The 12422-nt window shown below is 38.6% G+C and overlaps 1 protein-coding gene across 7 annotated transcripts in view; it reads right to left on the minus strand.

The window, feature by feature from the left end:
• LOC134755891 (myosin-IIIb-like) overlaps positions 1-12422 on the minus strand; it is a 59116-nt gene that overhangs the window by 3034 nt on the left and 43660 nt on the right. The window contains exons 5-21 of one of the 7 annotated variants that reach the window (XR_010129086.1): positions 12105-12407; positions 11731-12012; positions 11216-11404; positions 10332-10534; positions 10068-10248; positions 9803-9953; positions 9045-9255; positions 8304-8599; positions 7921-8210; positions 7495-7772; positions 7004-7169; positions 5991-6210; positions 5478-5621; positions 4205-4350; positions 3567-3745; positions 648-731; positions 113-321 (exon numbers count right to left, since the gene is read on the minus strand). Coding sequence is in view for 6 of the 7 variants with exons in the window: in XM_063692533.1 (XP_063548603.1) it covers positions 208-321; positions 648-731; positions 3567-3745; positions 4205-4350; positions 5478-5621; positions 5991-6210; positions 7004-7169; positions 7495-7772; positions 7921-8210; positions 8304-8599; positions 9045-9255; positions 9803-9953; positions 10068-10248; positions 10332-10534; positions 11216-11404; positions 11731-12012; positions 12105-12407 (3437 nt within the window). In the remaining variant the exon portion in view is untranslated. The remainder of the gene's footprint in view (positions 1-112; positions 322-647; positions 732-3566; positions 3746-4204; positions 4351-5477; positions 5622-5990; positions 6211-7003; positions 7170-7494; positions 7773-7920; positions 8211-8303; positions 8600-9044; positions 9256-9802; positions 9954-10067; positions 10249-10331; positions 10535-11215; positions 11405-11730; positions 12013-12104; positions 12408-12422) is intronic. The other 6 variants (XM_063692535.1, XM_063692534.1, XM_063692533.1 and 3 more) reach the window with 6 other exon arrangements.

The following is a 12422-nucleotide window of genomic DNA, read 5'->3' on the forward strand; positions in this document are numbered from 1 at the left end:
TGAATATGACTAATCTCTTTTAATAAAAAATTAAAATTAAGATGGAAAACCACAGACTAACACAAGCAACGATGAAATACCATGATTTATTATTATAGATAACTAATCATACCCAGGTTTCCTGAATTCCGCGCGTATGGCATGCAGAACACAAGGATTAGTTAGAATCACGGCCAGAAGTTAGTGAAGTCATCGTCGCGCGCATACCTGACGAGGCCGCCGCACTGACGGCTGCAGGGCAGGTTCTGCCAGTTTTGGTTAACTAGGTGGTGCCGGTGCTCGCCGCACTGCTCGACCGGCTGGTGATTGCTCCTGTTGGCCCTGGAAATATATCGTGACTTACCTATTTAATCTGTGACGCTATTAGGATTTATGCGATAACTGTGATAACTTTTAGGTAAAATATGTAATTTAATTATGCATTCTAATTGCATTCTCAACTTCCCATAAACGGAGCGAGGTGGAACAGGTAAAACAGTAGGTAAGTAGGTACTATCGGAACAAAATAGTTTGTTTCGTGACATCCAGTGAAAAATGATTTTGATGATCCTAAACATTCAAATCACAAAATCAATAGTTATAACCTACATAAAAAATAAACTCATTTAATAACGCCACAGAACAACACAACATTACAACTGACCAACCTTGATGGCCTGATCTCATATTCTTTATTAATAAAGGGTTCATCCCAGGGCCTTGCAATGCTCTCTAGGAATTCTGGCGAGGGACTGATCCGCGAAAGCATGAGGGAAAACAAGGTTACAAACATTATCAAAAATGTACTGCAGACACAGTTACACAACAGTAATTTAAAAAAATATATGAAATAGTAGATTGTACAACAAGGGCATAAAGCGACCTAGTTTTATCCGAGGCAATTTATTGGTTCGAGCGCAGCGAGGACCATTATAGTCGAGGATAAAAATGGACATTTATGCCCGAGTTATACACTCTGCTTTTCACTTCGAGTGTGAGTAAAATATACAAAAATATACGATATTTAAGGTTATTTTACCGTATTTATTCAAGACTAAAGTAAATTTACTCGGTTTTGTCGGAGGCGCGGGGCACGCCGGTCGGGAGCGCGCAGGTCGGGGGCGCCCCGGCAAGGCTGGCAGTTTGTATGGCAGATTTTGGACTTTATTGCTAAGTCAATAAGGGTCGTAATAGATGATTTTACTTTATGCTCTAGAACATAATAATGAACTTTATGTTGTCTACGCATGACTTAAAGTTGAACTTTCCGAGCATCAAAAGTGAAAAATAAAATTCGAAATATAGAACTGCAGTTTAAGGCCTGATTCGTAACGAATAGCCAAATTCAAAACCCTATTAATGGTACCGAAGCCTATATACATATATACCGTGTTTTTATTGAATTCCGTTCACTTAGGGGTATGGTTAAGTACGTTTAAGAAAACTAAATGGCATAGTTAATTTTCAAAAAAAATTTTTTTTTTAATTTGTTTTTTGTTTTTATTTTCTTTATAAAAAGTAATTAAATGTTGCATATAGCGTTGTTGTATAATGGGCATTACATTTCACTCAACCAAACAATTGAATACTGTGAACTCATACTAAACACTAATTAATATGTAATATGGAGATGCCTTAAAAATGGTCTTCCCCAGGGTAGCGTACTTGCACCAGCACTATTCAACGTTTATACTAACGACCAGCCCATTAAGGAGAACCTACGTCATTTCCTCTTTGCTGACGACCTGGCCCTGACATCACAGGAGAAATCTTTCGGTGAGGTTTCGGTGGCCTGGCGGAAGGCCTGGAATCCCTTTCAGCGTACTAACGTACCAGGAGAATCAACTCAGACCAAACCCAGCTAAAACACAGGTATGCGCTTTCCACCTCAAAAATAGACAGGCAACTAGACAACTAAACCTAATATGGGAGGGCTGTCGGCTGGATCACACTTTCGCCCCCAAATACTTGGGCATAACGCTTGACAGATCCCTAACCTACAAATCACATTGCCTTAACACAAAACAGAAATTGGCGGCAAGAAATAACATCATTCGTCGGATCACTGGAACCACATGGGGTGCAACCCCACATACACTCCGCACTACCGCACTTGCGCTTAGTTTTTCGGCCGCAGAGTACGCATGCCCGGTGTGGAAGAACTCTGCACACACAGGTCAGGTAGACACTGCTCTCAACGAAATCTCTCAATCTCGAAAAAATGGGGAATCAACCCGGGACAAAGTGATGTACTATGCGAATGTGGCGACCTACAAACAACGCAACATATGATGCAGTGTTCCCTGTGTCCAACTACGTGCACTACAGAAGACCTGATAAGAGCTACCCCCCGGGGGTTAGAGGTGGCAAGATATTGGCAAAATATTATTTAGTTTTGATCCCTTCACACGATAAGAAGAAGAATATGTAATCAAGCCCTAAGGCAAGTGTACACGCTCGTAGGGGCCTAATCCGGTTTTATTTTTAATTGATTATCTCCTAAATGGAGTTAATTAGAATACCGGTGTCTTTTAGAAAGTTACTTGATTTAAGCTCAGGTATGCACCCTTGAAATAAACGGAAATAAAAAAACACGGTGTATATTGTATACGATAGTATACTGAATCAAGATTTGTTTTTCTGTAATTTATTAAAATTTAGTTTAAAAATTATTATTTATTAGTAAATTCTTCATTTTTCCCCGCAAGCTTCGTAAGTTTTGTTCTATGCCCTTCATCATACATTCTACAGTCTTTGACTCATTCTTGTCAAGTCTTTGCCGTGGATCATCAACTATATTGTTTCTTTTAGTGATTGTTGATCTCTACATCAAATCAAATTGTATTATATCGAAAAATAACCAATGCCAGGTAACTGATACCACATCGACTACATTCCTGGTACACCAGATATTTGGAGACATGTCTACATTCTCATAGTTCCATGGGAATCGCAAAGAATTTGCCTTTCAATAATGGTATAATGATGGTTAACAGGTTGTGTTGGAAATTAGTAATGAGCAACTTTCGTCAACACGTATCAAGTTTTAGACAGCAATCTGGCGCAGAATATTTTAGCTTCCACTCCGACACCGTATCATACGCCAATCATATGTTAATTAAGTCGACTACAGTACTATACACCAACAGTTCAGATGTGCCAATATAGTCTCCAATTGCATTCACCATTTAATCGGTTTATCTGACGCGCGAGTGTTTGTTTACCACCCACTTAATCTTGGATGAGTAGCTACACCTAAATATTGGGATATTATGCTTGAACTGGCAATGCACGATGGCGGCAGCTTGTACTCAGCGGTAGGCAAAAAAGGCCGGCAACGCACTTACAACCCCTCTGGTGTTGCGGGTGTCCATGGGCGGCGGTAATCACTTACCATCAGGTGATCCGTCTGCTCGTTTGCCTCCTATTTCATTAAAAAAAAAAAAAAAAGAGATGGTAATGAGGTGGAAAGTTGACTGGCGGCCGGTACTTCGCGCCCTTTGCTGGCGGCCGCGAGACCTGCTGCAGCCGGAGTCCGGGTTCTTACGACGCTGTATATTAATGCAAGTATAAGAGATGATAGTGACCTGGAGAGGCGGCTGGCGTCCTGCTCGAGTTGCGTCACTTGACCACGCACGATGGCCGGCACGAGCGTGAAGCCGGGGGGCGGACGGTACTCGGCGGGCGGCCGCGAGACTTGCGACAGACGTACGCCAGGCTTGTTGCGACGCAGGTTCTTGTGGACCTCTTGGTTTTTGTCGTGCACCTGGAAATGAATATTTTTAGAATAAATTGGATTATTAACGGAGTAAATAAGTTACCTTTTAAACAGTATATTTAATATACACTATGATTCTGGAAGCATGTATCCCGAGCTCTTCTATTTAATTTTGCTAAAGAGTTATTGATTGTAGAAGAGTTTGAAGTAAATGACGCTATTTGGAGCCATAATATATGTTTTTTGGTAACTAAATAGTCAAACGTTAACTTTTGACAGCCAGTGTTTAACGTAGTATAACGTACGGAGCCGTACAGAGAGATCTACTCAGCTGTCAAATTCGTGGCATGACTTTTTCCGATTTTACAGATCTTTTACTATGAATTACTCTTTGATTCTACATACCTATAAATTGCTTTAATATAATAAAAAATAAATATCAAAGATAAATAACAGATATCATAAAGGCAAAGACTTGAGTTGAAGTAAAAAGTCGTGAAGACAGACCTGGTCCGCGAAGGACTGCAGCTGGCTGGCCCGCTCCTGCACAGAGTACTGCTGCATGAGCTGCTGCGGTGAGGGTGCTGGGTGTTGAGGCGGCGGCGGCGCTCGGCCCTTCGCCCATTTGCGCCGTGCGGTGTAACCCCGGAAATCTGAAAGGATTTGTCGTCAAAAGATGAAAACATTAAACAAAAATTTTGTGTTTCACTCGGTGGCAAACTTTGTTCAACCCTCAAGTCTTGAAACTCTCGCAACGATCCCGATTTTACTTTTCGAATCCCTCGCTACACTCGTGGTTCAAATTTGGAATCTTTCGCTTGCTCGGGTATCAATATTAGCACGAGCGGTTTAACAATAACTTTGCCCCCTTGTAAAACAAATAACTATTTAACCAAATTTTATTCACTGGACGATGCAAATGTAGGTATGTATGTTTTTTTTCTTAGTCTTTACACCTATTCCACAATCAATAACTCTGATGATACATACTAAGGCTTCTACATAGTTAGACTGGGAGCTTATTACCAAACCAAGTCAATAGGGTATTTGACTACTAGTCAAATCAGTTTCTTTTTTCGAACTGCTAAACGATTTTGCTACTATGGAATTTATATGAAACACTAGCATGTGAAGTCACAATCAAATCACCTACTCTTTATAGTTTTATACGAGTTTTAAAATAGAAATTGTGTCTAAAAATAACTGCTGTCTACGTTTCTATATTAATCTTCGGGTGCTTTATTTCATGCATGGTGTAAAATAATTTATTTTCACATCACCAATTCGAAAAAGGGCTTTTTCTACCCTGCTAGGAGGGATCAAAGTGGCATTTTTCTTCCCTACTAGGAGGGATCAAAGTAACACTTTTCAGTTCTAGGACGCTATTTCAACATTTTTTTGCGCATTATTTTTTTAGCTTTAAAAAAATTTAACATTATAATTACCTCATAGGTGATGTGAAAAGCAGTATGTGTCACATGGTAGCAAAATTATTTCCATCTTGGGCTTAACATACTTGAATCCCTGAATCCCTCGTTACTCTCGGGATTCTATTATAGAATCCTTCGCTTCGTTTAGGATTCAATGTACGCCCTCGCCGTAAATATGTCATTTTGCTCCCTTGTAACACAATCTACTATTTAAATACAGTCAAATACCCTATTCAAGTAATATTTTATTAGGATCGCAATTGATCCCTGAAATTTGAAACAATGTTGTTTTATTGCTCTGATAAGTTCAGAGACTCAAAATGTTCAAAACCGATAAGATTGCGTCTTACGACTCTGGATAACAACTGCAGCTTTATTTGAATCGACGTTTTCTTTATTGCTGCCGGAATTGGTGTCGTTGTTGTCGCTATCGTTTGACGTCATCTTCCTTAAAATCTTCGCTTTCATCATGGCCTTGTTTTTAATTAATGCAGCTGAAATTTCATAAAATTTATAAAAAAAAAGGTTTTTGTACGACGTCGCTCAGCAATAGATACCTGTTATGCAAAGTCAGCGTGCTAATTAAAAGAACCAAAACATTAATATCGTTGGGGATTAATTCCGGATACCACTTGTTACCACTAAGATGTTTACCAATGTTGGTGATTCTTCATTACATTACAGATAATAGTTTTAATACCCCCGACAGGTGATAACAACTGAGAAAAATCGCAATTGATAGAGGTACCTTATAATGACAACATCTTGGTGGTAATGGGTGCGAATATACCTACTATTTGTTCATGCGTCTATAAATTGAAAGCTTTTTTAAACGTGCTGTAAATAGCACAAGTATTTCTTACCACCGGATTTATGTTTTCGACTGTCCTGTTCCATCTGTTCCCTCTGGAACTCCCTAGCTAGCTGTCTCTGTCGTTCTTGGAGTCGTTTCCTGGTGAGCCAGCCTCTCACGTGTTTTTGCAGCGTGAGTACAGATATAGCCATCTGGGCCTTCAGCCGTAGGAAGTACCGTCGAGCGAGCCATCCTCGACCACACGCTTGTATTAATACTACTTTCCGAATCTAAAATTTTAGGAAAGTGTCTAATAAATTCCTACGAGTAGTAAATGCTTCATTATTTTGTGTAAATCTTGTCATAAATTTAACGTAGGTATCCGATGGTACCTAGAGGTACGATAAATAACTATATGGTTATTTTCTGTATAATCTGTATACGTGTATATATACACCATAGAGTAACTTATACTAGAGCGGTACTGTCATAGTAAATTTTGTAACTTTCACTGCCATCTGTCGACACACTTTAAAACTAAAAATAAATATTTATAAAAATACGATAAAATGTATTTAAATACGGATAAATGATTTTTTTTATTTGCATTAATTATTTTTATGATTTTGACCCATGTTCTTTCACTGATATGCGTTAAAATTGTTAAATAACAAACGAAACCGTCAACGCCATCTATACGACAGTAAGCCAAAGCTAGTAGCGCCCTCTGAACGAGAATCAAAGTTTCTTGATTTTTTTGGCACGTTTTTTCCTTAGACTGTATCCATTTATTACGGAGTTATATCTATCTTTGATATACACGTATGTACGTACATACGTATTTGAGGGAAATACGCGCCTGTACGAATTACATGAGCAATGTTACATAAAATCTATATTGTTCTAATGCTTGGGGTAGGTGAAAGACAGATCTATCTTTCCGGGGCACAGACCAATGTGTTCAGGTTAGATTGATAACTAAATCATGTTTATGGATATATGTTATATTTGCCCGAGCACGGACAGCGTTCGTAGCAAAGAGTTGAGTTGAGTACCATAATAATATACATAAAATATAGATACCTGTTCCTCATAGATTCGGGCGAGTACTTCAACGTGATAATACTTCAAGAAGACTTTTGATTTGCCTAGCGCCCAGCCGTCCATCTTTAGCCTTAAAAGCAAAAGACGGCACGTATCTCGGTTCGGTTTTACTTCTTCGTTATAGTTGAATGCTAAAAAACTGTACCTGCAACCATTATTGAAGACTTGAATATTAATTGAATTCAAAAAATATATATACACAGATTATTTCACGAAATGCACCAGGAACGGGCATAAGTATATTTAACGGATCAATCATAAATGAGGTAGATTATGGCTTGACAGGTTTCGAACCGTACCGTACTGTATGTAAACAACATGGTACTATGGTACCTAAGTAAGTATAGGTAATATATTATTTAAAGAGATGGCTTGAAATAAATTAATTTCAGTTAGATAGGATCTGTGTTTTATTTTAATAATGGAAGTGATAGTGTTTGTGGTGTTGATATTATACGTAATTGTCTTACCTCTTCAAAAATTCTTCAAACGTTAATCGATGGGAGAACCCATTTTGTCTTATTCTAATAGTTTCTAGAACGCCCGTATACCTAAGCTGCTTTAAAATTTTCGTAGAATCAAAATGTTTTGGTGACCGCGAATCGTTTGGTTTCAGGCATCTCACGAATTGGGGCGAGCCACTGACCATTTTCTGGAGTAGTTCCATTAGAGAATATCGGAAATAGGTGGACACTGTTTGCTGAGCGCGAGATTGTGAAGCAAGCCCACGGCTGTTGAAGCGGTCCTGCTGAAAATAAGAGTGGTTATAATATAAGTAAGTAAGTTGAATCAACAACTACCCACGGTTTTGTACAGATAAGTAAAGAAAAAGGAAATCCTAAAATTAAACTCTTCGTTTTTTACTGCAGTCAAATAAACGTGTTTGTATTACTTACCCTAGTATCACATGAACTATCTAAACTTCTATTAGCGTCCATATCTCCTTGCAGAGGGGAATATAAATTGCCAGTCTTTGTAATTGGACACTGGAAAAGGAACCTAATGATGTCGTATTGGCTTTGTCGCATCAATTGAACTACTTCCGGGGGCAAGAAATTGCGGTTTTTCTCCAGGAACCCATCGGCTTGATAAACTACGCGACCGGCGAAGTGGTGAATGGCAAAGCATATAGCGTCTGATTTTGGTCGGACGTAGTATTTGCTCTTTAGATTATTATGGAATTTTTCTGTAAGAAAAAATGTTAGGTACTGTAGGTATATTAGGTATGTTAGGTACTTTCTATATTTGTAAAGTTTGATTAAGGAAAAAAGGTGATTACCAATAAGGCTTCTATCAGTAGACCTTGGGAAACGGCTCTCTTCATCAAGCAGAGCTAACAGACCCATAGGTCTTGACAACAACATGTCTAAGACGGGTCTGTTGTCGGAGAACTCTACAAGATCGACGGGGACACCCTCTGCCATATACTCTTGCTGCTCCCAAGTAAATATATGTTGATTGAAATAGTACTGTATTTGTTCATTTGCAATGTTGATGCATAGTTGTTCAAACGAATTTCTATTAAAGTTTTCAAATCCGAAGATATCTAATATTCCAATGGATAGTTGTTCAACGCTGAAACATAAACGTTTAATCAAACACATAAATTTAGGGCTAAAAGATGGGATCACAGACATTCTACAATTATTATTTTTACTAATATGTTGTACTTAATTTGTAAAAGAAGTCGTTTCGATACGATTGAGTAGTAAGTAATAAAAATAACTCCAACTTACAGTAAACTCACAGGACAATTCGAATGTGCACTGACATCAGAATGACATCTGATGATGTAATGATGTAATTTAATTATCGTGCATTTCGCTCGTACCTACTTATTCGTTACATGTATTGGCGCGAGCGAGACGTTTGTTCAATGTACATTCGATTTGGCCTGTCACTTTTGGAACCGGGGCAGTTCAAATTCTAATAGGTAGGTAGATTAAAAGTCTGCACATGGCTGGAAGGGTGGGTTGTACGTTAGTAGGATTGTGGACAGTTAGTAGAAAAGTGTAAATACCCATACGGTCTATTTTGACACAGCAAAGCGTTGATCCTCTCGACTATTCTGTCGAAGGCACGCGCATACAGGCCGCGGCCGGTGGCGTCCCGAGCCACGGCCGCTTCGGTGGGCGAGCAGTGTCGCGCTATGGTCTCCCCTCGGGCCACCACACTGCTGCTAGTCAGACACTCGCGGAGGTCTCCTGTCTCGACGCCTAATAGACATGATGCTGGAATGAAATTTTAATAAAAAGAGTTAAAAAACATATTAGTTCTTGTGTCGGTATATGGTTACCTATTTCACAAACATTCGAAGTATTCAACGTTTATTAAATACCCTAGCATTTTATTTATAATATACCTAATCACACCACGTAAAACTAGCCCTAGTAAATGAATTTATAGTACCAAGTTATACTTTACGACCAAAGATATATTACGAATATATAAGGGCAACCGGGATAAATGCGTCTATTAGTGTAAATGCGACTTTTGAAGGTATCATCAAAACGCAACATATTATAACTATTATAGCCGTCTACATTAAAAGTTTGGTGACCATACTTCGAACTTAGAGGAGATGCAATAGTTGTACAATGTTCTGTTTAGAAGATATCTTTAAAAGATGCATTTAATTCAAGTGGCGCAATTACGAGTACCCCGGTTGGCCTTACTAACAAAAGACGAACACAAAACACGAATAAAATGTACTGTTTCTGCAGGCAATAATTTTATAGCGATGATAATCCTTGATACGTTTACGAGTAAGTACCTTACCTCTATGTAAAGGTGCCGTGTCTATTATCGTAGCTTTGTTATCGGTGTTATCTTCCCCCGCGGTCTCCCCAAATTCTATATCGCCGAGATGTAATATTGCTGATAGCATTTTGTAAATTATTTGTACCTCCTCCTCTTGAAATCCGACCACCTGAAATGAAAATAGTATTTTTTTATTGCTACAGATGTTTCTAATGAGAGTAATGAGCGAATAATTGAGAGTAATTTGTGGGCGGTATACATATAAATGTATTTTCTTCCTTACCTTAAACGCTTGATTTAATTGTCGCCAGCGGTGAACATTATGTTCACGATGAGCAACAGAAAGTGGTTGAAGGTATCGATGCCTAGATTTGAGTTGCTCGTCAAGGTAGAATTTCCTCCAACGCCCTTCACTTTCCAAACCATCATATAGATAGTAAAATATGTGAAAATTGCTTTCGCCTCTGCAAATAATGTTACCTTAGTAAATTATCCCTATAACTCACAGATGTAATCGATACGCAATAAGGATAAATAGTGAACTCACAACGCTTGGTGAACAACTCTCGATTGTTCTAAAAGATAAACAGAAATCCGTGCCCCAGATATCCTCCCCACTCTCATGAGAGACAAATCCAAATATTTGCCGAACCGCGAGCTGTTGGCGTTAATGCCTGTTCGAGCGTTTCCAAACGCCTCCATGATGGGGTTTACTTGCAGGATTTTATCTTCTACGTTACCACTTTGTGTCTGGAATAATAAGAAAAGTAGGTATTGGTTTCAACTACGTTAGGCCAGGATTACACTCGTAAGTTTAACTTACGTAAGTAGGGACACAGCTATACTACAGAATGAGATATGAATATCGTTATCTCATTCTAGCAAATAGCTTTGTCCCTACTTACGTAAGTAAAACTTACGAGTGTAATCCTGGCCTTAGGCCCGAGATACCCTTGTAAGTTTTACTTACGTAAGTAGGGACAAAGCTACTTGTTAGAATGAGATAAATATATTCATTATTCTGTAGTATAGCTGTCCCTACTTACGTAAGTAAAACTTACAAGTGTATCTTGGGCCTTATGCATATTATATTTACTTGATATAGGTACAGTCGATACTGGTAAGTGTTTCATTTGAACATTGGTAATTATGAACCAGTCCGTTGTCCGTAGATCTTTTTGTTGACTGTACCTACTTGCAATACTACTTAGTAAAATAATAGAAGCAATTTGATATGTTAAACTCGAAGACAAAGTATCAGAGGCCCTACCGCGAAAAACGAACATCGAAATTTCTTTATTTGCCTCTCTATCGCTCGAATATGCAAAAGCGATAGAGAGGCAGATAACGAAATTTCGATTTTAATTTTTCGCGGTAGACCCTCAGTAATGCATTTTAACTAGTTTGCGGTGGAACTCAGAGTGAACGTACCTTTGAGAGAAACACCAGCTGTTTCAACAAGAGGTTGGCCGACTCAGTCTTGCCGGCGCCACTCTCCCCTGAGATAACAATAGCTTGGTGCTGTTTTTGGTGCATGAGAGCTTGGTGTGCTGCATCTGCTACAGCGTAGATGTGGGGAGGATTGTCCGAGCGGCAACGGCTTTGGTAAATTTGCTGACTCTAAAAATGCAGAGATGATTAAATATCTCCGATAAATCTTTTGGAACGCTCAGCAATATGTAAAAATGTGTTTAACAAGTAAAGCTTGCATATTATGTGATTTTTCGGAAAACAGACGTTGTTGGTCCTTTTAATGTACATCTGTATGACAGAGTCTATTATTAAACAATATACATATATTTCAGTACTAAAGATTCTTCTATTGGTATAAATATATAAATGATACACTTGAAACAATCTGCTTAAAGGTCACGGTTAAGTAGTTGACCTATTGATGTAATCCATAATGTATGCACTTAAGATACATAATGTAATTTTTCAATTACCTTGGTAGTGTAAATACCTATGTCAGTGAAAGGATTGACCGCCACAAGTATATCTCCAATGTAAGTATATATTTGATTTTGGTTATATCTTTTCTGTAGTTGCTCTACGATGGCATCTTCTGTTAGTACTTCTAATGTTGCTAGATCATCAGTATACATTTTTTCTGGACGTGATTTTCTGTGTGACTTTAGTTTTCCTCTTTTTGTAGTTACATCGGGGGCTCGACAGCTTCGGCCTTCAGCTCGTTGGCGTTTTATTTCTGCTTGAAGTTCTTTGCGAATCTGCAGATTACAGATAAATATAGTTATATATAATGTAACCTTTTGTGATACTGAGGTCTCGTTTACATAATAAATATTAATGATTTACTTACCTTTTCTTCAAAACTACTAACAGCTAATAACAGAGGATGCTCTAGAAGTTCCCTCGCGAATGGTCTTTGGTTCATATCTTTGACCAAACACTCGGCAATGAGATCTGCTAATTGTGATGAGAATAGCTCAGGATGCGCTAACGTAGGAGGTGGATTCCGTGGTATTTGGAACAATGCCCTCATTGGATGAAGTCCGGATAAGGGAGGTTCGCCTTCGGCTAGTTCGATAGCGGTAATGCCGACTGACCAAACGTCGCATCTGCAATCGTACGAATGATCCAGCTGCTGTTCACATGCTATGACCTAGAAGATGATACA

The sequence above is a fragment of the Cydia strobilella genome, chromosome 3 (genome assembly GCF_947568885.1).
Source record: "Cydia strobilella chromosome 3, ilCydStro3.1, whole genome shotgun sequence".
NCBI lineage: Eukaryota > Metazoa > Arthropoda > Insecta > Lepidoptera > Tortricidae > Cydia > Cydia strobilella.